Source organism: Idiotropiscis lumnitzeri, chromosome 11, assembly GCF_059441095.1.
Source record: "Idiotropiscis lumnitzeri isolate Australia: NSW breed Sydney's pygmy pipehorse chromosome 11, RoL_Ilum_1.0, whole genome shotgun sequence".
Taxonomy (NCBI): Eukaryota; Metazoa; Chordata; class Actinopteri; order Syngnathiformes; family Syngnathidae; genus Idiotropiscis; species Idiotropiscis lumnitzeri.
This window is the reverse complement of record NC_142401.1, coordinates 15,367,466-15,393,233: the sequence shown is the minus strand read 5'-3', so window position 1 is coordinate 15,393,233 and position 25,768 is coordinate 15,367,466. Positions and strand designations below refer to the sequence as shown.

General features: G+C 39.9%; 2 protein-coding genes across 4 annotated transcripts in view; both read left to right on the top strand.

Moving 5' to 3' along the window:
* cacna2d2a (calcium voltage-gated channel auxiliary subunit alpha2delta 2a) overlaps positions 1-25,768 on the top strand; it is a 166,275-nt gene that overhangs the window by 9,540 nt on the left and 130,967 nt on the right. The gene's annotated exons all lie outside the window — the stretch shown is intronic.
* On the top strand, positions 22,691-23,617 carry LOC148327659 (uncharacterized). The gene has a single exon (XM_088308015.1). The coding sequence runs from the start codon at positions 22,691-22,693 to the stop codon at positions 23,615-23,617; it is 927 nt and encodes a 308-aa protein (XP_088164141.1).

Genomic DNA, 25,768 nt, shown 5'->3' with positions numbered 1-25,768 from the left:
TCTGACACACCCCGTGGTGTAAATCTGCGCAGGCATGGGCTAGACTAGTTTTAGTATTTACGCAGTTCGAGTCATTTTGGGCCATTGTGGGCATGAACACTGGGAGCGGCTCTTCTCATTCCCTTTAAATCAGTGCATGTGTATAATGTTACTGTGGCTTACAATAATTTTAAATATACCTTTTTGGAATAAAACCGCTGCTTCGTTTCTGATGAACACTCGGGCCTAGTACGCTACTGTATTATTTATTTACTACTTTTATATGTGACGTGACATTTTGTAAAGGTGTCTTCAAGGGGAAGTCAACGCCAAAACAATCTTTACAAGACTATGTTCTATGCGGGGCCACTTGTCAAATCACGACATTATCATTAATAATGTATTTGTGGAATATGTGTTAAGATGTAAGATCCACCCGTTAATAAGCAATCATGGCTCCGCTTCAGAGAACAGGTGAGCCGTGATTGGTTGTTACCTGAGCCATTAGCAGCTGTGATGTCATTTTCAGGCGACAGCAAGTGACAAAAAGCCCCCCTTGAGAGATGGCTAAAAATGTGGATTTTGCTGCTTAACTCATATTCCACAAATACAATACTAATCCGAATGCCATGTAGTGAGTAGTGAAGGCACATTGAACATATTATTGCAATTATTTTTTGGGGGTTGACATCCCCTTTAAATTAATTGTATATCAATAATTACTTACAATAATTTAGATGTAATTGTAGGATTGGGACTAATTTACCAAACTCTGTCCCTAAATTGAGTTTTTCTGCCCGTGGCTTGACAGGTGAAAAGCTGTCGGTTCAGGTTGGTCCTCTGCCGAGTTAGTCGTGGATTTAGTTTTATTTACACTGCAAGTGCCTGAGGTTTCCTCTGGCCTCAAGCCAACGACTCAAAGCCCCTCTCGTGACATCCGTGACGCTGATTCGTCTGCACGTCTTGTACACGGTGTCCATATGTTTGTGTGTGTGTGTGGGCGTGCGTGCGTGCGTGTGTGTGTGTGTGTGTGATGGTGTGCGTGTGCACGCATCAGGGCATTTATCACGGCCTTTAACGGGAATCGTCGCATGGTGTCCAAAATGGCCCAGCATGCTTAGATAGAAATTTTCAAAATGGATGTCTAGCTAAACATATGCCTGGTAGAAATCTTGCCAGGCTCTTTGTTCCCTCTTTTCCCCCGTTCTCATGCTTATTTTCTTCCCATGAACAAATATCCTCTCAATTATGTGCCAGTTATATTTTGGGTGTGCCGATTGTGGGAAGATAGAGCAGAGTCGGATGTCGTCTCTTTTGGACCCACTGCTGAGGTCTTTTGGGGGAACATAGACAATGGGTCGTCCACAATATTGGAAGTCTGTCAAGCACCACAAAATAATCACTTTACAGTACCCAAAATTAAAAACCTATGGCATATGCCGTAAAACAGGGAGTAATTGATGTCCTCCTATTTGTTTTTAATTGCCTATATTAATTGCTTAACCATGAAAAATTATAATACTGAGTCTTCAGTGTAAAATTGTATATAGGTTATAAAAAAAGTGAATTTGTGAATAGATTACTTTACTACTTTATTACTCTCCTGGGATCTTATACAAAAGGTCCACTTTAACTCAGTAACATTCACAAAGGAGTGATGTAACCTGAGTTTGTACATAAGTCGGAAAAGCTCGTAATCCATCACTAACGCCGTTGTAAATTCCTAATGGAGATGAATATAAAACAAGTCAATGAAACAGAGTCAGTACGCTGCCGCTGTAAAATGATGACTTAATGATGAGAACTGTCACAGTCGTTTACAGTGGTGTGCGACTGCTCCGCATCATACCGTTTGATATTTGGGTCACCTAATAAAAATCATTATATACTTGCATACCCCCTCGATGCAGTTCAGTTTACACTGGTCTTGTTTATTTTTTTTTATTTCTTTGCATGCAAGTCAGACTCCTGCCAACTCACTCACAGGCTCACACTCACTCAGCGATCTCACGGTCGTGTGATGGCCCCCTTCAGAATTTGTGGCTTTTCCACCACCCTCAAGGGCACCATGACCTTCTTCAACAAGGGAACTGCTCAGTTGTCAGTTCCAAGAAAATAAAATAGACGTAAACGACCGACAAGCCACATGCAGACTAACGTTTAGATGGACAATTGGCTCTGTGACTCACTGGTGAAATTGTTGTTCATGATCATGTCTACAGATTGTACGAGGAAGCCTTCGCCGATGTTGGGCGCGATCATGTTTGTCAACAGGATCTTGACAATGATGATAATCAAAGATGCGCAATTCATATGACTTGTCTCTTCGTTTGAAGGGTTCGAATTAAGGATTAAATAGTAATCCAGTGTATGTGCAAATAACTTAATAAGCACGCCCGCGGTCCTAGTGAGGAAAAGAGGCTCAGATAATAGATGGATGCATGGATGAAATTATATACATTTATTTAACTTTTGTCCAAATACACCAGCCATGAAGAAAACAGCATGTGCGCAAGTTCGGTTTGCTTATCATTTTATCAATTTGTTGTTATGTTAGTTATCGCTGCATACAGCAGAACCGCGCTTAAATGTTTTCCGGGTTTAGTCGCATGACATTAAGGGTTTAGTTTATGAGAATTTAGTTCTCTTATGCCCACTTGTTCTTCATTTTACATTTAGTGTTTTTATTTTTTGTTTACAGAGCATAATGCTCAGGGTTTTGTGTGATTTTATAATTAAGGAAAATTTGGTGGCTGGGTTTATTTTTGAGGAAAGTTTTCTTGGACTTATCTTGTTTTGTGATGAAATGTCATCAAAGACCTCTCAATTGTTCTAGAAATTTGTTCACGAGGTGTAAAGATGGACGCAATGATAGGGAAGATTCTTGTGAGTTGCTTCATTTAAATGGGAGCATGCGGATGCTGTTTATAGTCTTTATCCTCCACATTATCCTGCGTTTGATGTGCTCCATCGTGCCACGATGAGAAGCAGCAACGGACGACACCATTGTTTCCACATCCTCGGGCTTACTTCGAGCAGTTTTAATAGACACGTGTGTACAGCGCCCACACCCACGCATGCATGTTATCGTATGCAACATACCGTATTTTCTCAGCCATATTATCTGTGAAGAATGCCCCGATTTGGTCCATTTGTCATTACGCAGGAGCAGCATTTTGCTACTTACTTTTTCTGCTGCTTATAGATTATGACAAATGTATGGCTCTGTATGGACAGGCTTTGTGTGGAGAAACTCAATTTATTGAGTTTTTGTTTTTTTGTGGAATTCAGGCATTTGTGAAATAATGTATTGAGAAGAGTTGGTGTCTACGCCTGTGTCATAAAAAAAAAAGAAAAAAGGACACCCTGTCCAAGCTGTGTGGCACAACAATCATTGACTTCATGCATAGCACCTTTCATACATAAAACGTCACCTTCAAAAAAGGTGACACAAAATCAAATCCCGTGCAAGAGTCTTAAGGTTGGAGCATTGCCAATATTAATATCTTAAAGGGAAGATCAATGCAATGACTAGATATAATAAAAGAGGCTTATTAATTATGAGGACTTTCAGGATCTTAAATAAACTTTTACCTTCTATCTGTTAAGATTCCACTTCAATACAATTTATCTGAACCAATCAGTTGAAATTTGACACAGATGTAAGCATCTGAACATGTCAAATGAGATTGTCTTGCATACAGCCGAGTAATGTGCACAACAATTTTTTATATATATATTGTGTATACATATATATACATGTAAGTTCTAAAGTACTGAGTTCTTTATTTGCATCAAAAAAAAAATAAATTGATCTCTCCTTTATGATGTCTTCAAAGTGATGTTTCAACCTTGAGACTCACATGGCCGCATCCGCAAGGGTGTAGTATTTAGATCTCGTAGCTTTGAGGGGGAGTGCCTTGACTCAACAAATTTGTGATTATGATTCCGCATAGCTTTAGGAATGATTGTTCTGGCTCCACAAGTACCTGATTGTAATGCCACTCATAGCATGTGTGATTGGGTCATCCTTTAAAATTCCTCCCTTAACCTAAATATACCAAACAACCTTGAAATATACAAAGAGGACAACAGCAGTGAAATTTTGCCTATTTCCCTTGATACTGAGACTTCATGATCTAGCTGTTCTCAAAGGACAAATCATTTGAGTGAACGTGACTGAATGGATCATTCCATACAGAGATTTGTTCTTTTCATATGAACTCATCTGTGGCAGTGTCTGCTGGAAGCAGAACTGCAGCATCTGTCACTCACTAGTGAATATTCGGGAAATGACCAATGAACACCCAGCGTGCAGGCGGGTGGGAGGACTTTACCGAACGTACGGCCATGATCGGCTGATTTCTGAAGGAGAGACATACACGCGCACATATAGTTTAGTGTGTAGTATGAGTGTAGTTTGTTCATCACGGATATCTCGCCAGTTAATTATCAGTCCGATAGGTGGCAATGTAACAGAATGAAACATATGACAACAACTACTGCAAATCGATCTCCAGGAATGTTTGCAGCCACAAAAAAAAAAAAGCCTTTTTTTATACAAGAGAGTGTCATTAAGGTGAATAATTGAGCACGGCGCAATATCCCAAGAAGCCCTCAGCTGAAAACCTGCATCCTGAAAATTTGTCAACCATGCTTCTACAACCGTCCCGCCCATTTTTTGCTTCCCTTGATTACTGGAAACTGGAGAGTGATACACATCCATATGAATACTTGTATGCGCCTCACACACACACACGCACACGCACAAGCGTGGAAGGAGGGCGGGGATGCAATAGTGCTTAATGGCTTTTGGATTCACTCCAGCACGGAGGAGATTAATGTTTAATTTCATAGACATTTTGTGTCTTGGCATCACTTGCCCTTCACGCGAGCTTTGTCTTGGTGTGGTCAGCTTGCTGCCTGCAGGTTTATCTTGACCCCCTTTCACGCTACACCATCAAAAACCTGCGTCACAACAACGCAGATAAGGCAATTTTACGGGAACTATAGGCTGTAGTCATATTCATATTCATGGTGCACATGCACTCGGGCGTAAACACTGGCACATCTTGAGTTTCGTTAAGTTGCAAGCTTCTTTTAGCGTGTTTCGGAATTTCTATGCTGGGCATTTGGGTTGACCATGGGTGTTTTCTTTTACACATCTACCCCAGGTCTGCTTGTAGTTGATTTAAAATGTACTTTGTGTGCATCGACTCCAGCGAGTCCATTTATGTTTCCGCCATGCAGACTGTGCGCCTCTCCTGCGTTAAATTTAAAGGTCATGAGAGGAGCTTATTCAATTGGCTGAAAAGCAAGTCAGCTGTGTTCACTCCCAACTGTGGCGCAATTGCTCATTTATAAGACTGAGGTGTAATTTCTAGAGGTTGTTGTGGGCTCATTTTGGTGACGATCAAATGCAGTTTTGTGTCCAAAAAAAAAAAAGAAAATCTCATCTTTTTCATCTGCTGTCGATCAGCTGAAAATCACGTGATCGGCCCTGATTTCCGATCAGGTCGACAGGAGATGCATGCCTACAAACCTAACGTGACTGGACTTAACAGTTGAACTGAACTGTCAAAAATCAGTTGCACCCCTAGCTTCATTTTTCAGTGGGATTTCCTTGCTATCACAGACAGGAGACCCTTCAAATAATTTGTCTCAAATGGAGCAGATCCCTCCTGCTCCTGATTTCTCTCCCCACTAACCTTAGCCCTCTTACACACTACAACTTCTCTCCACTGATCCGTCAGACGACCAATGACAAGAGGTTGGGATCGGTGCCATTTGTTTCTTGATTGAATGGCGCCTGTTCTCCTGTGGACAGTTTACAGGAAGCCTCAATAGCTCATCCTCCTCTTCTTCTTCACACTTTGAAAAGTTACCTTTAAAGGGTAGAGAGAGAGCACTACAGAAATCAGGCCTTGTCCCTCCCTCCCCCTTACTTCTCGGATGTTACACAACAGCAACTTGTATCTGGATGAAGGCAAACTCCCTGTGTAGGAGCGATACACAGCGGTTCCGTCTCAGCATTGAGTCTCAAGTCGACTCACAGTGAAGAGAGCGCCTGTCTGAGGTTTCCTCTGGTCCTCATATTAAGATTTATTTACAGTTGTAGCTGCAATGGTAGTAAATTCTGACACGGTGACAGTGTAGATTTTTTTTTCAAATTTTGTTAGCCTAATAGCTTCATTGCCAGAGTCAATTAAAAATTCTCATGTGCTAAAAAATATTTATTGCCGAGTCTTAGATTGAACTCATAAACTGAGGTTCCACTGTAATTGAGTTTGTTATTGACGAAGGAATATGCTCGACGTTGTTGGCTCACTTATTTGTTTGCACTTAGGTGGGCTAAGCAGTGCTAATCATGATGAGCCATACAATCAATCAGATTCTGTCGTCTTCTTCTATCTGCACTGTCCGTAAACCGTAGACAGGCACGAGGGATCATCTGGGTCATGAGATCTTGGACATGGTCTGTTGACGAAGCATGTTTATTTTGTTCAGGATCCTCACCTCATCCCTTAAGAACTCACCTCTCGAGTCGCTTCGCTTGTGCACTTGTTCCAAACAACAAGCAAACGTGCAGCAAATTTAAGTGGACACGAGAGGCGCATAAAAGCAGCGGCGAGCTGAACGTTAAGCAGCGTGAGAGATGGTCAGCACCATTACTCCCAGCTTCACACAACCCGAGGCTGACAGAAGAACATGAGGCTTCTCAAAGGCACACTATTTATTTTTCTGCCCTTTTATTGCTTTTCTGACGCCAGCGAAGGTTACAAGGATTCTGCTGCAACCGTGGTGATATGAATGCATTTATCAGCAGAGGGCAGGCCCACATGCAGATATCGCTGGGTTGCCATTAGAGACACTTCCTTGAAATGGCTATCTTTTTATATACGGGGTTTAGAAAAAATACATTATGTAGAGTCATTGCCCTTTTCCCCGTGTTTGTATTACTTTTCTACATTTTAATGGGCTGCTGGTATTTTTACCCCAGCATGCCGACAAAGTACAAATACAGTGGAACCTCGATTTAGTGATTTATCCATTTCAGAAAGCCTGACTAAAACCAAATCATACAACAACTAAAACAGTATTTCCCATAGGAACTCATGTCAATCCAATAAATCCTTTCCAAACACCTAAAAATATTTTATAAATACATTTTGCTGAAATCAACTATAGCCTTACATGCAAACAAACAGTAAGAGATAAATATATCGCTGGTGACTGGTGGAATACCTGTACCTCCAAAATTGTCACTTTTCAGGAGAACCCAAAATTACACATTAAGCATTAATATTGCATCATCAAAGAAAACAAACCATTTCCTACACTTTAGATTGGTCAACAATTTGTTGGAATAACACCCACACCGGTGGAATGACCAACAGTATAGATTTGTGAAAAAATATGAAATACAGCAAATTGTGACATTGGAGGTTTCGGCCCGACGCCAGCGATATACTAATGAAGTGGATACGTCAACATTTTACGTCACTTCTACTTTTATTGAAGATTCTTACTGCTGTATGGAACTCTGTCAACAGGGGACACATTTTGATACTTTGTCATGAATTCTTTCTGAATCATTTGAAAACTACTCTGTTTTTCTTCAACAGAGTTCATATTTTTATACCATTGGTTAGTTGTTATACATTTCATTAAAAAGATTTGCCACCATAAAAATGACGACAAAAACTTCCTCTGCAAACTAGTTATCAGATAAGCTAAATGTTGGCCTCACTTTTCTTTTTTTACTCCTATTCTTTCTTGGTCTTTGTATTTTCTGGTCATCTGGATGTCTTGTTGCCTCTCATTGGTCAGTCTTGGTTCTGCAAGGGACATCTGGTTTGAGAGAAGGGACTCACAATTGTCAGAGATTATCGTGATGCGTTCTGCGTTGGTCATCTCGAGTGCACTACAAACAGAAAAAAACTGTAAGGACTCGTGCGGTCTCACATTTTAAAACTAAAATGCTAAGAATTATATGTGCCTCGTTTTAGTTCTTTACTCCATTATTCAGCGTTTTCGTTTTTCATTTGATGATTCAGAATGCACACAATGAATCTTTTTTGAGGTCCCGGGGTGGGTTGCGGAGGTGTGGAGTGGTGCGATGCCTCAAAATGTTCAGGTGTGAAGTGCTTTTTTTTTCGATTCAGAGCAGAAGATGAGCTTCTGTCTGTGTGTTTGTGTGTAAAGAACTCTTTTCTTATTGCGAGCGAATTGTGTTTACCTTCTAATAGCTATCTTTTGTCTGCGAGAGTTTAGGGTCTCAGAGGTTTTCTTCTCTGCCTCCCCCACCTGAGCAAGTCTGGGATTGATTGGTCACACATGTGAATAAGTTTAATTGGCTTGCCTCAGTGGTGGGTGGCGCTTTAAAAAAAAAACGATGTGGAAGACCAAGAAAAGCGTTTGATCATGTAGGACTCGGCTACCTACATCCTTTCCCATTCTGCGCTTCACTTTTCTCCACTAAAAAAAAAAAAACATCTAGAAGAGAAGCCCCACCTCGTCCGCAAGCCCCCTCAACCACACACCCACTTTCTTTCTCCTACCCACCTCCTCCTTTGGCTCCGAGCTGGACTCGCTCTCATCTCCGCCTCTGGCCCTCTTCCCAGGGCTCCTTTGCTTGATAGGATTTATGCTTGCAATTGCTGCGATACAAATATACTCACTCATATGTGCCGTGTGCTTATTCTCACACAAATACATAGCCTTGTTTGGTTTATGTAATTTTTTTTTTTCGCCGGGAGGGTGAATAGGCACATTTTGACCAGAGATTTCATGCTTCATATTCTTATTGACATAATGCAGAATAAAGGCATGACCAGCCTTTTCAGGATTTTCCCAATTTTCTTGGTTGTATTTTATTTCAAACTTGGTGTGGGGGCTTTCACTCCAGAGACCAAACTTTGAGAAATTAAAGAATTTTCAATAAAATGTTCCCTTTAAAACTAAACTGTGCTTCCCACCAGTAAGGGGCGGTGTGGAGTACAACCAATAGAATCCTTACTCCTCCTCTAACAAGACAGCAAGCACTTACTTAATTAAGGTTAGTCAAAGATAATGGTTTTGTTTCCATCGGCCATTGATGCTCATGCCGCTGTGTTGTGCTATTTTAATAATGGCTTTCACTTTATACTGAGTTCAATAGCGGGCCACCTCCAAAGACACACTGGTGATTATATGCTTACTGCACAAGCCCATTATTGATATTTTCAGGCTCGGCGACGGACCTACTAATTGGCTGGACTTCTTAAAGCTCCCTCAGTTCATTTTGTTTGTTTATTAAGAATTCTGGCACAGGCGCTTCACTTTAGCTGTCATTCGTTAAAATGCGCCCAATCCATTGTTGCTGCTGTCGCTTTAAACATCAGTGCTAATTGGTGACTTTGGCAGTGCATAACATTGAACATTTTATGTAACTGTGAACAAAAACAAAATACAGTGATTATTCAAAAATATTACTCGGGAATATGATGAATATTCCATGAAGGTCACTGATTAGTGGAAGTTTCGTCAACGAGAGTTAAAATGTAATTTTATTACAGCTGTATGTTGGCAGAATCTGCTGAAAGTCGGCATTGTGCGTGTAAGCCAGAGTCAGTGTTTGCCTACAGGCAGCTTAGCTTTCATTGTCATGCCGATGCCATGTGAGGGTGTGTGCATGTGTGTGTGTGTGTGTGTGGATGATTGCAAGTAAATCCTGGAGTGTGTTTAAATTTACTGCAAGAAGACCCCCAAACGCCCCCCCAACCCGACACAGTCAAGGGGCCTCCTTCCTAATACATTTTTTTGTGATATTTTATCTGTCAGGCATCTGAAAGCATCCGTTTAAAAAAGATTGCTGGATAAATCATTTGCAAGTAATTTTTTTTAAAATTGTGATTTAATATCAGCAGTCATGTAATTAGTGTAACAGATAGGAAAATCAATGCTGATGTTAAAGTTTTTCTCCAGAGTACATGCTAGTTGTGTTAAATACAATGCTAGCTGCTCAAGAACACACTTAGCCGAAATAAAAATACGCTAATGTCTTTTTCTGATAATGTGAGCAGTTTATCTGTCTTCTCTCATTGTGGAAGAGCAGCGGCTCGACTCTTAGTCCCTTCTGCATGACCGAGGTTCTCACCGTATCGCTGAAGGAGAGTCCAGAAGGCCTGCGGAGGAAACGCATTTCTGCCACTGGTATCCTGGGTCTCAGCGATACCTTATTGAATCAAACCATAATCGCACTAAATCAAGCTGAATAAAATTGTTACATCTTAAAATCATTGAATCGTATCGTACCCCGCGTATCGAGAAACATTAAATTGACTTTTGAAGAAAGATGCACACTGCTAGCTATTTAGTACTTCAAATAATATTTACGAATGTCTTTTATAGCAGCTAATTCCATTTTTAGCTCAGGAGATTTATAATTTACACCAATACTTTTTGAAATGTTATGGAGGGGACAGGAAGCACCCTTAAATGACCCAAAAGCTGAGGGGGGATCTGGAGGTACCGATGTGACTGTTAACTAGTGTGAGTGTGTTGCCGTGTGGGGGTGTGTTGGCGTGTGTGAGTGTTTGTGTGAACTCTGGACCACCAGCTCATTTCACACACCGACAGACATCAAAGAGGGTTCGAATTAACCTCGCGTGTCCACTCTGTATTCCAGCCACAATTTCACATTTCCCCACCGCGCCACCAAGCCGACATTCATATTGAAATGAAACAGATGGAGTTTTGCCCTCCACCACGGCCCCCGTTCCTTCGCTGCAGGAAGAGCAAACTTCAAACGAGTAGGAATAACAGCGTGGAAAAAAAAAAAGGAACGCGTTTGCAGGTGGTGAGGTTGAGTGTCATCACGAGTGATGCGGAGGTGTTTATCCGTGTCTGTATCATGTTTTCTTCCTGATTAAAGCGGGTCGAGTGGCATTCCATTATTGTCATCTGACAAGATGGCTCCAGCTCTACTCGATGAAATGCTACTGAGAAGATAAGGCTGGCCGACTAATCAATTTTATTGATTTCAAATATATGTATTTCATTGATTTATTTTGTTGTTTTTTTTCAAGAGAATTTTTGTGGCATCTGTCGTGTGTGCTTGCTGCCAAGGTGACAATTTATTACAGCCTCTTCGTGGACTACATGTATTTATTATTTGTTTTTGTGTATGACAAGAACCTCAGTGAAGGCGATCACAGTCAATTGCATCAAACCTTTTTTTTTTTTTTACTCACCTAGTGTCCATTTATACAATAAAAAAGCTTTCATTCATCTTGATAAATGTAGTTGCGTGCTTCCAAGCCGCAAATATGCTGCAAAGGTCACCTTGCCTCACCTGTACAACTAGACAGAAGTGGTGTTGGAGGGCGTGGGCGTATTTGACAACCAACAGATGGACCAGACGAGACACGCAATTTGACTGCTCATTTTATGGTGTTAAATTGTAGAATATATGAAATTTTATTAAAGATCGTGTTTAGTCACATATTTTGACAAAAATAATCAAGAGGAAGCACTTACTTATCTGCCTGGATGGCCGAGTGGTCTAAGGCGCCGCGTTCAGGACCCAGTCTCCCCAGGAGGCCTGGGTTTGAATCTCGAATTTCCCCATTGTGGGACTAATAAAGGGCATCTTATTTTCATTGCATGTAGTATACTATGAATTCTCATTACTTGTTATTTAAAGGCCTCACACGTACAGTAATGCAAACAAATGTGTGGCCTTATCACTTATGATATGTAAACATTTGGTCTGCAGTTCTTAAACATTGAACAGTTCTAAACACCGTATAAATAAATGTATGAAACATACATAAAATATAAAGCTAACCGACCGAGCGAAATCAAGCACCGGTTGTCTTTTTTTTCCCCCAATTTGCAGTTGTTGCAATTTGAATATAGTAGTTTACAAAATTTCCATGTTGATTTGAATTATAGTTCTCAGTTCATTTTTTTTTTTTTTTTAAAGCTCTCGTCGGATTGCCTTCATATCCAAGTCATCCTGGCATGTCATTTAATTCTATTGTATCTATCTTTTTCATTCACATGGAAGCTTCAATTTGCGACATATAGGCGGCAAAATGCGGAAGTCATCATGCGGGCGAAACGGGTGTCGTGCATGGGAAATGGTGATGAAGAGCCCAACGATGATTCCTGTGCTGATTGGAGACTGCGCACGGGGAAAACGAACGTAGACGCTGTATATTTTCAATATGCCGCCGCCGTCGAGAGGCGACACTATTCAGTAGACACATTTCGATTTCATTAATGTGCCTTCTCCCGCTCCTCCCTGATGGCCTTTTATTGTCTCCTCGAGATGTTGCACTTACCTCAGCTCGTCTTACTGTATTACCTGCAAACACACGCCTGGGTGCTTTGCTATAAATAAACAGTTTTTTTGCATTGTAATTAAGGATACACTTAGTTAGGTTATTGGTTTGAATTTAGAGACGTCTAGGGCCGCTTGCGATTCCAATGGAGCCACATTATGATTCCTCCTCAGGTGCAGAATAATAAAGAGTATAGACGCACATGCCGACATTCAAATTGCTCGTAGATTAAATCACGACACTGCGGCCGAGAGGACAGGTGTGAATATAATACAGAAGCAACAATATTACAGCATTTCATCACTCGTAATAACTGTCAGTGTGCGGCGATGTGTGGCGTTTACGTGCGTGGGAGGGTTTTTATTTTATCGCATGTTCACCCTCGTATTGTTTTCTCCAGCGCTTTTCAATACAGACCCACGCAACGGCAAACACAATGGTAAAAAATGCCTTATGTAACTCTCCGGCCTGGAGGCGACGCAACTGGCGTAGGTTAAATTGGAGATTTGTTTTTCATCTTAACCACTAATCAAGTTCTTAATTTCATTGCGGGCATTTGACATTGCCAATCCTTTTAGGCTTTACCACCAATTAGAAGTGACACCACTACAGATTGAAGCAGAATGATCATTCTTTATTTGTTATGTGTGAAGCACAAACACAGCAAAGCAATTCATTCCACATAAGCTTTAATAACAAAAATTATGTTTGTAGGTATGTTGAAAAATCCAGCTGTCCGCCTATGGTTAAAAAGCAAAGCGTGGGGAGTCCCTGTCATTACTTTATACCATATTTTCACGACCATAAGGCGCACTTAAAAGTCTTAAATTTTCTCGATAGTGGATTGAGCGCCTAATAACGCGTTGTGCCTTGTGTGTGTACGGAGTTCCAAAATTTTGAAAATGTTCTTATGACTTAGATGTGCGCTGCACTTGGAGCTTGCCATCATTCCTGGAAATTTGACGAAAACATTACTACGCACCTCTTCAGTACAGTGGTATGGTGTATGTGGCACCTCAAAACGTTTTGAAGAACACTTTTTTTTTTTTTCCATTAGGTTATGTGCACTAGGCGTCAATTGCGATGTGAGCATGTGTGAGTCGCTGACATTTCTTCTGAATTGCCCGGTTTAGTCACGTTCAGCTGCGTCGCTTGGTGTGCGGTGGGCCTCATGAGGTCAAGCTCTATAGAAAATGGATGGACAGACTCAACTTTACAGCCCTGTCACAACATCACAAAATTACTCTGCTACGAACACTACGACTACAGATATTTAATTGTGCCTGTGACAGTGACAATATAGTCAACATCTGAGCCCAAGCGCAGGTGTGTCACAATTAATTTCCAATAGGGATAAAGGACTGATTATTATGTGTATTAATACTATCTACCTGATGATAATCACACGTGAATGATTTCAGCTCATGCATAAAATGACACAATCTTCATGTCTTTCTTCATGGGACTCAGGGACGCTTAAGCCTTATCTTTTTGGCTGTAAACAACATCACAATGGATGTGAAATGAAATATACAAGATGTGCTTTCAGTGCAGTCTTTCAATTTTAATATGCAGGTATTCACATCCAAATCAAGTTAACACTTTGGAATGTCTAGCTTTATGCTAGCATTGCGTATCCATTCTCTAGTTAAATCTAATTTTTGTGACAATCAAACGACCTCAGCCATAAACATATCGACTTCCAGCGAGTGTTAAAGCCAAAATTGAAGTAAATTCAGTTGAAATAGAAAGACTGTATGAAAATAAATTCTTTGGAATAATAATTAAGTTGGAAGTCCCGTATCGATAACGTCAAAAGTAAAATGTCAAAAATCCTGTATCCTGTACGAATCCAAGGAAGTCCTGAGTCCAAAGTTTTTATACACATTACATTGTTCATTATTATTATCATACCTGACTTATTGTGTGGAAATATGGGGAAACGCCAATAATACAAATGCTCTCCCTGTTTTGAAACTACAAAAAAAAGCAATTCGAATTATTAATTGATCAAAATTATACTGAACCAACAAATCCACTATTTACTAAACCCCATGCTATATATATATATATATATATATATATATTGGTATTTCCAGACTTTTTAATTGGCTAGAATTGGTAATTGGTTTTGCCAGAGATTTGAAGGGACACGGTATGAAAATGCCGTTTTCAATTTGATACAAATAGTCGTGACTCCGGCGTACCTCCAATCATCAAATCAATCTTTTGTCTTGTTCTATTTCAGTCGATTTATGTCTATATATATTGCAAACTGTACTTCCTCATTGGCCCATTCCCCCTCCCCGTGTAGGCCGTCCCCATAGCCTCTTCCTGGTAGACAAACAACACAAGTCCCTTTAACCTTTCAACCCGGCACAGTAGTTCACCCGCTGCGTTCATCATGCCAAACAAGTGACACAGCGTTAATACCATCATCAAGACTGGACTCACTAATCACATTTGACAGTGTGTGGCCATCTCTCGCCAGCTTACAACATGCTGAAACAAACACTTTTTCACCGCCACAGCGGCGGCCCGCTTGGAAACGTTCTCCTTCTGAATAATTCACATGCACTCAGCCGAACTGATCAAGGTGGGATTGTATTGTATTGTTTAGAATGTGTGCTTGTAATTCCTGCTCTGCTGAGTGGGACAACGAATAAAGTGGTTTGTACTGAATTGGATTTGACAGATGCTCCTTCCACGACTTGATTGAAGTCTCTTTAATGTAATGCAGACCCAACAATGAGATGTGGAGGACAATAAGTTTGTTGAGGTGTGCGCATGTGTGTGTTTGTGTGTGGGGGTGTGCGTGTGTGTGTTTGTGTATGTGCGTGCGGTTGTGTGTCCATTAGAAGACAATACAGTCACATCATGGATTTATATTGGCAGTGAATTGGCAATGTGGTGCTTGTGTTTCAATATTCTAAGGTTTTATAACTGCTTTCAGTAATACAGATGAACAATTACCCATAGTATTACTGATTGTAATAGTATATAAAGTTACAAATGTGACAACTCCTTTTTTTTCCCGTGATAAATCCTTGATTTGATCAAACTGGATAGTCATGTAAGGCCCACATTAGAAGGAACTCTTGAAATCATCTCTCATCGAGGAGACCTGCTTTCAAGTGCAGCTCAACTGAATTTATTACCTTGTAGGAGTTCATCAGCATATGACACATGCAGTTTTTATGCGATTGAAGTGGAGTGGGGCAGATGCTAATCTTCGTCATACAAAACCAGGATTGCTCAAGATATGACGTTGTGGAGGCAAAGTTACTAATTATAATAATCGTCACGTCAAAACCAAAATGCCGGACTTTCTGTCCATTTTGAGACACCGGTCCATCCATTAGGTTATGGCAGACCACTCAGCTTCTTCAAAGTTATATCAGGGTAATTTTGGTCAGAATTTGGTAAGGGGATCTACTGACGGAGATTTGAGGACATTTTCACTAAGATTTGAAGCATCTTCAAAAATTGGTTTCAGGGCACACTGAGACACCAAAATGAGTTTCAGCCATCAATTTTTTTTGTACTGTCTCTTGATGGGAATTAAATGTGCTTGAAACAACAAAAGATTTTAAACACAGATAATCAGTTAATACACGTATGCCATTTAAACTTCTGGCAACTAATCAATTGGCAGCAACACTTCTTGTGTTTGCAAGGTAGTCGACTGTCCATCTTTAATGAGTCCTCCTATAGCCTGTATCTGACTGATGAAAATGTTTACAGCACATTAAAAAAAATCCAATTGGAGCTATATTCACATTTTGTTGTTTAATATTTTCTGAACATAACAAAATTGAAGTGTATTTTGACCATCTCATTGATGTAGTGGGAAAGAAAAATGCGACAAACAAAAGAGTGAAATGCAAACCAAGCACCCCGGATCTCAGGATTTGGACCGGTGTGATATTGATTTGTCTCCGTTTGCATGTCTGATGTTACCACAGACTCAAGAATGGACTGACAATTGGCCCCTCGTGGCCGAAGCCAGAGGGCAGCCATCCCCATCTTCATCGTTCTGACAACATGAAGCAGATGAATATTTGAGAGTTGCATTGAGTAGCACTCACAGACATACCTTTGGAGAGAAAATTTAGAATCACATACCAGTGGCGAGCCTTTCATTTCACACGTAGGTCTTCAGTGAAGTCCTACTTACTCCGACTTGAATAAATCCCCTCAGAATACCATCATTTATGACACAATGGCAGGAGAAATAATATACAAAAACACAATTAGGCACCACTGGGTATTGCACGACCTCTCTTCTCTGGAAAGGCCCGTCTTGAAAATGGCCTGGCCAGTGTATCTGCAATTAAATCCACACTTTTCCCTCCTTCGGCCATGATTTCTTGATTATGTTAGGCCAGCAGAGAACGCCTTGAAGGCTTAGACCGCCCACCACCGTCACATACTTTCCACGTACACTGTGACATTTTTGCCATCGAGAAAGAAAATAGATGAAAACGCAGCTGTGAAATCAATGTATTCAAGTCGGCGAGCTTAGCAGGTGGCAACATAAGATGGCCGCCAATGGCCTCACTTGTCGCTACGACAAATAAGCCATTGTTTGTCCATTTATACTCTGTGTATGTCCAATCTATGATATATGATAATCCAATTCACATTCGACTTATTCTTCCCTTACAATCTTTTGATGCTAGCTGAAATGAAGTCGAGTGAGGTGCGCTGACAGCCTGCGTGATACAAACAAATTTGACAAGGTTCCTGATGTTAAGCATTGGAGGACGAGAGGACTTTAAGAAGTTAATTCTTATTATTCTTCGCTTAATATCAAACATGGCTGAGTTTCCAGTACCTTTTGATTTTGTTTTTAATCAATTCACTGTTTCAACTGTGTAAGAGAGAGCGGGAAATGCAGCATGTCTCCTGGTAGCCTGCCATTAAACGTTAGCCATCCAAGTGAAGAAATAATCAAATCTCATTCATCCGGCAGCGTTTTTAATTGAGTTCATCTGAGGGAAAAAAAAAAAAAAAACGCTCTCCGTGCTTTTGACTCCCAACTCTTCACAATGGAGGCCTTCTCAGCTATTTATTCTTGATCATTTCAATTCTGCTAATGACAGAAGATGATATTTTTTGAGCATGAGTGCATAGACGTCTAACTGGTTCACACTATCTCCGAGCTCATTGTGTTTGAACGAGGCTCTCCCCGCTTCCCATTACATGGTAGTACAGGGAAAAGTATCTCATTTATTAGAGGGGATATAAGCAATGCAGGTATTAGAATCAGGCGCCAACTCTTCTCCCGTCTCAAAGAAACACAAAGCCTTTGCAGTGACGGGGCACGCTAAAGTGGAAAGTTAGCAAAGGAATGAGGATTTAATGAAACATTTTGTTCTGTGTGCTTCAGCTTTACAAATGTATGTGCTGCGGTGATTCGCAGGGTCAAGTCAGTTTGGGGTAAAGTGGCTCTTGCTACCACGTATTTCGCACGTGAACGCAAAAACATCGCCGCAGGAATTAAGACATTGCACTGATCATGTTGAGTATTTGTATCTCTCATAGAGTCAAAGTAGATTTAATCTAAACAATTTTGTGAATGCTGCACTGCAACAAATGTTCCCGGGTGACCCATTTTCAAAGCTAGTCTTTAAAAAAAGTGATGTTGCAGCGCACTAGTCATTACCCATGTTTTGTGAACAACATACACATAGAAAGGTAACTTGTGTATGACAATAATTACTCGGTAATTGATTGTATAGTGCACAGATGAGATTACTCAAGCAGTTAGTCTACTTGTAATTACTGTATAGCGAGGTACATTGAAATTCATTTTTAACACCAAAACTGATTTAGAAAATTTGAGAGCTCCCACAAGGTGAGGAAAAAAAAACATTTTAGTGCAAGGCTCAAAATAACTGTTTTAATTTTAAGGAGCACTTTTTTTGTAGGTTAATCGCAGAGACCTGATGCAAGGGTTGTATTGAACAATAAAAATCTACCAATGTGACGAATGAAGAAATGGTTTTCTTTTTTAATTTAATCAACAGTTTTTATTTTCTAAATTCACATTGTGCGGATCAGCAAACTGTATATTTTTCTGTCTTTTTAGCGGGGTAAGATGGAAAACAAATTTAATTTCAGTCGGAACAATTTATGAATAATTAAATATCTGAATAATTTGTATGGTCTTCTCGCAAACATAGATTGATTTAAAAAAAAAAAAAAGATGAGATCAACTGTAATATAATTATATGAACTATTAGCGTTCCCAAAATCGTAGAGAACTCAAAAGTAAAAATCAAAATTGTATATTTTACATTATACTTTTATGCTTAACAGCTACTCCTCCCAGATGACATCCTCTGTAATTTAACGTAACCTAATTAATTTCCAGTTTTGGTCTTGTTTATCTGTGTAGCATAGTGCAAAAGACACTTAATTGTCCTGCCATTTTGCTCTTCAAGGTAGTACACTCTTCATTTTAACGCAGTTAGAGCCAGACTTCTGTGAAAAGTCTATTTCATGTCTTAGTATATATGGTGTCAGGTGGAAACCGTGGAATCCTACCACCAAAGAGACAAGGTTTTTGGTCAGCCTTTTGGAGACACCAGCAATATACTCACATACAGTTGGAGAGCCATGGCTCAGGTATAGAGTGGCTGTCTCCTAATCTGTGTCTGATCCTCAATGGCATTGAGTTGCCTTGTGTATGAAATGTGCTGCGTAAAAACTAATATCCCTTGAGTGGCTTTTTTAAAATTTAATAAACAAGTAGTATATACTCCAAAACACTTCTTGTGAAAATTGCTTAGAAAGTCTGAGTAAAAAAAAAAACAAAGTTTTTTTTCCAAGTAAATATCACTTTCCTTTTTAATTTTTTACAATGTAACGCATGTCTACTTTGGCCTACATTGCACAATGATATACACACACAGTGACACAAATCGATAGTCTTAATTATGAGAGAATGAAGCCACACCGTTTCCGGCCAATATGAAATAATAATAATAATAATGATGATGAGGAAAATAATAATATGAGTGACATTCCACTTTTGATGGCACAAAATAAGTACACTTTGGGGAACAAGTGGAGCAGACATGGTGGACAATGCTGGAATTAATATATGTGTTCCAGTGGCGGGCTGTGCATTTCACAACTAGGCCCTCAGTGAAGTCCTACCTAGTCGTACTTGAATGAATCACCCTCATCATACCATCATTTATGATACCACGACTCGACAAATAATCTACAGAAACACACTTGTGCACTATGACACGCTGGCTCAACAAAACTTGTGTAAGTTTATTTTTTATTCAAATTGTGAAATCATCTTGTTGGACCCAGTTTGGACATACCGATGTGTTGAAAATTATGCCATAAAAGTTAAATAGATCAATATAAAATATTAATATTATTTATTTTTTCAGCTCTTATCCATTTTCCCAAGATAAATTAATTACTTTACAATCAAGCCACATGTAAAATTAATCAACTCTTCCTTTTATGATGATCATGGAACAGGAAATTACCATAAGCTCGTGGGAGCATAACAAAGAAATTGATGAAGCGTCTCTCTCCTGGCTACTCTGTAAAATACGGCCGAAGCAACAGTAAGTGATCATTTGTTATATAAGAAGGCACAGCTGAAGTCACAGGACACATATAAAGACAGACAACCATTCAATACCCGCACCAAATTGGAACTAAACCCACACTGCTTGCACCGCCATCAGGCAAACGCACGACTACATCATTGGTGGATATGGAAAATCAATTCAAAATTCAAACAGAATGGCGGTCCAAAAAGGGAATTATATTCCAACAGCATTTAATGTGATTAATTAAGTGTCGAATGAAGTTGGGAATATACTTTGTCAATAGAATTGATTTGTGAAAAAAGGGATCTTTGTGTAATGAATGATTCACTTTCGATAAAATACTATCGTTGTACAACCCCGTTCAACGTTGGAATTTCAGATGTTGTTAAATTAGGAAAAAAAACATCCTTTGAAAGCGACTGAAAACGATTGAGTTTTAGTCCCTGTGTGTTTTTAGACACTTTCTTAGAGCTTGACGGCCACACACGCTCGCACTTTGTGCAAAATGCTGATTGACAGCGCTCTTGAAAGTCGCCTATGGTTTATGCCGCGCAATTTTGGAAGATTGAAGCCGCCTCTGTGTGTCGCCGTCGATTGTTTTCCTTGTTCAGAACCGTCTGATAAAAGTGAAGTTTCTTTTGAAAGCAGGATGGTGAGCAATGTGGGCTCACATAATGAAAGGGTTTTGATGTAATGTCAGAGCTGTCAAGCGAACAAAAGAAAAGCAAAAGTGCTTGAGATGCTCCTTCTCATGTCTGTTATCTGAACAAGGACTTGTTAGCACTGTTTCTCCTTCTTGCCCAGAATAGTGAACCGTTCTTCAAGACATTGAGTTTCTTTTTCGTCCTCACACAGTGTTAATAGCAGCCAATCATTCACTTATTTCTCCAGTGTTTCTCTACACTCTTGTGTGGTTGTCATTTTTCATTACTTGTTTATGAATAAGCTCTAGCTGTGATTTTGGTGGCAAATGTATTTGTAGAGATCCACACGCAGTCAGTGGTCATTATTCAGTAGGAGAACTGAAGAAAGAAAAAGGTTTTGCTCAATTGTGTTAATGGTGGGTCGTGAGGTAGAATTCTGCGTCATAGTACGAGCTTTTTCTAAATTTGTGATAGAACCACTTCAATTTATTGGAAGGTTAGTTGCCTAGTTGAGATTGCAGCGTGGAGCAAACATTTATCATTTTGATTAATTACAGTCTTTGGTTAAAGATATGATACAGCTGCAATACCCAGACTTCTGCACATATTAGATTAGCGATGGGCAACCTAAATGGCAGATGTGGAAAATATGAGCTCCGGATACGTTTCATATCTGATAATACATTTTTCAAAGCAGCTATAAAAGATCCACTATGCTAACGCACCAACAAAGGGATTTGAAGCATAGAATAAAATTAACATATACTGTATTTTATTTTCCCAAGGACTTTCATATATAAAAATCACCATTCAACGACAGCACAAAACTGCTTACCAAGAAACCAACATTAAGTGCAAGAACTCATTTTATGAATGTGTTCACCAAAAAATCTACTCACAGAAATATTTTCTACTATTGAGCTACAATGATTGTCCTGCACATCATTCATAATTTGCATAAAATTATCAAGCCTACTCGCATCAGAATCAGAATGCCCTTTATTGTGTTTGCACTCAGTGTGCAACGAGATTTGAGCGCTCCCCGCTCCAGTGCAATCGTAATATATGGCAGTATAAGCCCCAAGTAAATGTAAGTGAAACCAAGATGTGCCATCTTGTGGTGATTGGTGATACTACAACTTAAAACCACAGTCAACCCCTGCTTCCTAAAACATATATTGACATTTTATTCATGTTTTTTGGAAAAAATTTGGGGGATTTGTAAAAAAAAAAAAAAAGACAATTAAAACAAATATATATAAATTTATTTATTTAGTTAGTTAGTTATTTACTTATTTATTTAATTTACTAATAAAGGGACCAATTGGAATGTGGTCGCCAGTTACCCTTTCCTGTTTTAGATATCCAATATGTTGTGGTTGTCTTTTGAATGCCATGCTTCTCTTTACCCAATCTTTCTAACAGCAGTGACTCACTCTGTTAGTACTTGTGCTTTGGTGGAAACATCGGGGTGCATGGTATTTACGGAAAATAAGATACTATAAAGTCAGCCTAAGGTATTGATTTGGACTCTGCTGACCAATTGCTTGTTGATGACATCATTGCATAGGCCTCTGTCTGAAAATTGCTTCAAGCACACCTGACCAAAAAGAGCTGGAGGGTGTTTTTATTCTAACTAGATCCTACTTGATTAAAACCTGATAATAAAACGGTTCGTCCATGTCAAACAGATTCAAACAGATGGTGCCGTTTACAACCGCCTGTGGATTCAAAATGCTTTTAACAATGCATCATCAAAGCAGCAAGCTTTGTCCTTTTCTGTGCTTAAAACCCCAAAGAGACAGACACAGGAACAGAGGCAACAACACACTTGATAACTAAGGTTTAGTGAGTTCGTAATCCACTTTGCGTTTTCCACGTGACTGAAAAACTCTTTTTGACCCACCCGAAACTCAACTGATTGTCGCGTGACCGGTCCGGTCAATCAGTCCTCTTTTCCCTATTTTGAAGACGTCTCACTGCGTAGTTTGTGAAGTCACATGTTCTCATTTAGTCGCCATGTGGTGTCACAAAGTGATGTGACAAAGGACTAGCTACAACCATCTTTTATGTCGTGCTAGCTTGTTGGTCCTTGTCCAAACTCCAGCGCCACCTTAAATATTGTGTTGGTGTCTCAGTTTGTGTTGCTGGAATGAACAGCATCACCAACAAAGTCATGTCGAGTAATGACTTGCTCGGCAACTTTTCGCCGTTGAAATCAATGCACATGAGACTAATGAACTTTCACTATTCAGCCATTGCCGAGAAGGATCACTACTACAACGAGTTGCATATTTCCTCAATGAAGAATATTAAGCTACAGAGCCAGCTTATGTTTCACAAAGCTGAAAGCAAGAAGAACAGCGAGATCATCGCGGAGCAAGCACAAGAAATCGCTTATCTGAAGGATAGTATTCAAGTCCAGCAAGCCGAACTCCAACAGGGTAGGATAAAAGTCAAGAAGCAGCAAGATCAGGTGTCCTCACTGGAGCAAAGTCTTAACGAGCAGAGAGAAGAGCTGCGGCAGAGTGAGAACAAAGTCCAAATGCAGAACTGTCATATTCATACGCTCGAGCAAACTCTCAGTGACCAAAGAGGCGAGGTTCAGCAAAACGACCACATGTTCCAGAGGCAAGAAGCTCAAATCGCAGCGCTGCAACAAGGCCTTCAGGACCGGATGGCCCAACTCGTACAGAGCGAGCGGAAGGTGGAGGAGCTGGAGGAGAAGTTTCAGACGTATATGGAGTCGGCCGAGCACGACAAATGCGACCAGAAGGTCAGAGAGGAAAAGCTGATGGAGAACCTCCAAGCGTGTCATGCCAGACTGCGATCGATGGAAAACCTTCAAAAGAAGAAGAAAAAGGCCCATTTCTGGTCCGGCTTTTGGAGCGAAAGTAGACGAGCTGAAAGGGCTGAAAAGCAAGAAAAGGAGTCAAGCGAAAAGGACAACGAGAAGGCTGATAAGAAAGAATTCAACATGAAACTCAAGTGCCAGGGAGAGATGAAAACAGATGAAACTTGGGAGAAGAAAAAGACTGAGAGCCCCAAATGTGCACGCAAAGTGGCTTTTAACTGTTGAGTCAGCCTGTTGACATTTTTGCTGAAGCTGTGAGATTAGAACACGACTTCACTGATGGGTTGTATTTCGGAAGGTTCCAGATGTCAAGTTGTGATCGCCTTTACTTTTCGTCATTTGAAAACAAATATGAGGGAATGGAACAAAAAGCATGTTTTCTGTGAAGATTATTTCTCCAGAACAAGTCACCAAATCATTTTTCTTTCACAACTGCCAGTCACCGTCTTTAATCTTTGGACATTTTGGGACTATTATCTCACAGTGGCTATTCTATTGATTTGAAATATATTGATATTCGATACCTTGCAGTGCCAAGATTATCTTGTTTCTTCTTAGTCTTTGGGAACATAAAACTACTACTTTTAACGTTTTGTAGGCGTGTTTATTCTGCCGAAAATGTACATTTCGTACCCCCCCAATGCTGGTGTGGTCCTAACTCAGTCCCTAACTTAATGGTTTGAGGACCCCCAGTGAAACGAAGGCATGGCTCTTTTCTATAGTGCAGAATGGGAAGGCATTAATCTGGCCCAGCTGGACACACTGAAATTAATGATCATTTACACTGACGACATAATCAGACTTCACGCCATCCTCCGATACTAAATTGCTTCTTTTGTTCCGCAAGATTGCCGTGTTTTTCTTTTGCTTGCCTCTCTGTCATTGTCTGCTTCTCCCCTCACTCGACTCCACTGTTCCCCTGGTTGTTCTCTGTTATTGGTCATTAAATGTTTCCATGGAAACTGCCACTTTGGCAGAAATTGGCATGCCATATGAAAGCGGCTCCGGCCATGTTTGATGCTGAGAGACCTCCTCACATTTGGTTTGGGATTGTTGGGTTTGGTGTGTCCAGGTGATGTAGCAAGGGTCTTTGCTTCATTGCTGTGAGTTTTTAGGGGGGGGGGGACGCATGATTAGAGGTCAGCATCCCTCATAAGCCATACCTTGGTGAAGGTGCATGCTTGGCCTGCTATAGACGTTCCTTCTGCTGACCATTTTTTTTTTTAGGCTTCTCACTGTCACCTCATAGAAAAATTAGTCTTTTGGCAAGTGTAATGTTTGTGTGTGAGTTAGGGCGTGTATGTGTGTGAATGCCAAAAAAATAAAAAATTAAGAGATCCTTGATTGAATCAAAAATCAATCAGAACAAATAGTGAATCGGTCCCTCGTGTATAAAATGTAATCGATTTACGAACTCAGTACCCAGGATGCTTTCTTGTGGCATCTTGAAACTATTTTGGCATAAGGGAAGAAACTTTATTTTGACTTTCTCAATGGAGAAAAGTGCTTTACCGCCATCTTGTGGCATCTATAGGCAATTACAAACCTTTTTAAAGGGGGCTCAATTAATTGCGGATATTTGCTATTAGCAGTCTCATTCGTACACAAAACACAGGGGAACACTATGCATGTATTTGAAGAATATAATTTTTTACACTTATATTCTTTGTTGACTGCAAACCCATGTAATCTTTTGTTTTAGTGTGAGGATAAGGGAGTAGAACTTTTTTCCCCTCTTTCACTCATAGTGAATTATCACTTTTCCGTAAGACAAAGCAAGATGTCTGTGTTTGGGGGCAGCTAGTTGCATAAATAAGATCACTGCCTGTCCCTATGTATATATACGTATGTGCTCCCTCAGGGAGGAATAGTCGCTTCTTAGCAGCAGCAATTTTTTTTTAATGTCTCTTGTCTACTTGAGGGTCAACATTTTTTTTTTTTTTTTTTTTTTTTGCTCAAGAGCGTGACGCAATCTGCTAACGCTCGCTAAGCAAAGCTCTTGTGAGGTGCATCTTGCATGACATCTTCCAAGATGGTGGGAAGTAGGGCTGGGTGATGTGGTGTTAATCTTTTTCATTGAAATCATGTTTTTTGTTCTTGTTTTACACTTTGCTCAATGCAAACAAGAGAGACATTATTCAAATCAAGTTTTGTGCGATTTCTTTTTTTTTTTCTCCTAACACTATTTTTAAATGAGGTTTTCCCAGATTTTACCCGAGGAACTTGCATCTACTATTTATTTATTTATTTTTTTTTTTTTACAGGTAATAAGAAAACTAAATTTCATCTTCGAAATTAGTCCCCTTTTCAACCCGCATCTAAATACATTGATCAACAATGTAGCATGATAAAAGGAGCCGTCAAACTGCATTGAGC

Bases quoted from the DNA above. Each gene is read 5' to 3' on its own strand.
- LOC148327659 (XM_088308015.1), top strand. From the start codon at position 22,691: ATGAACAGCATCACCAACAAAGTCATGTCGAGTAATGACTTGCTCGGC.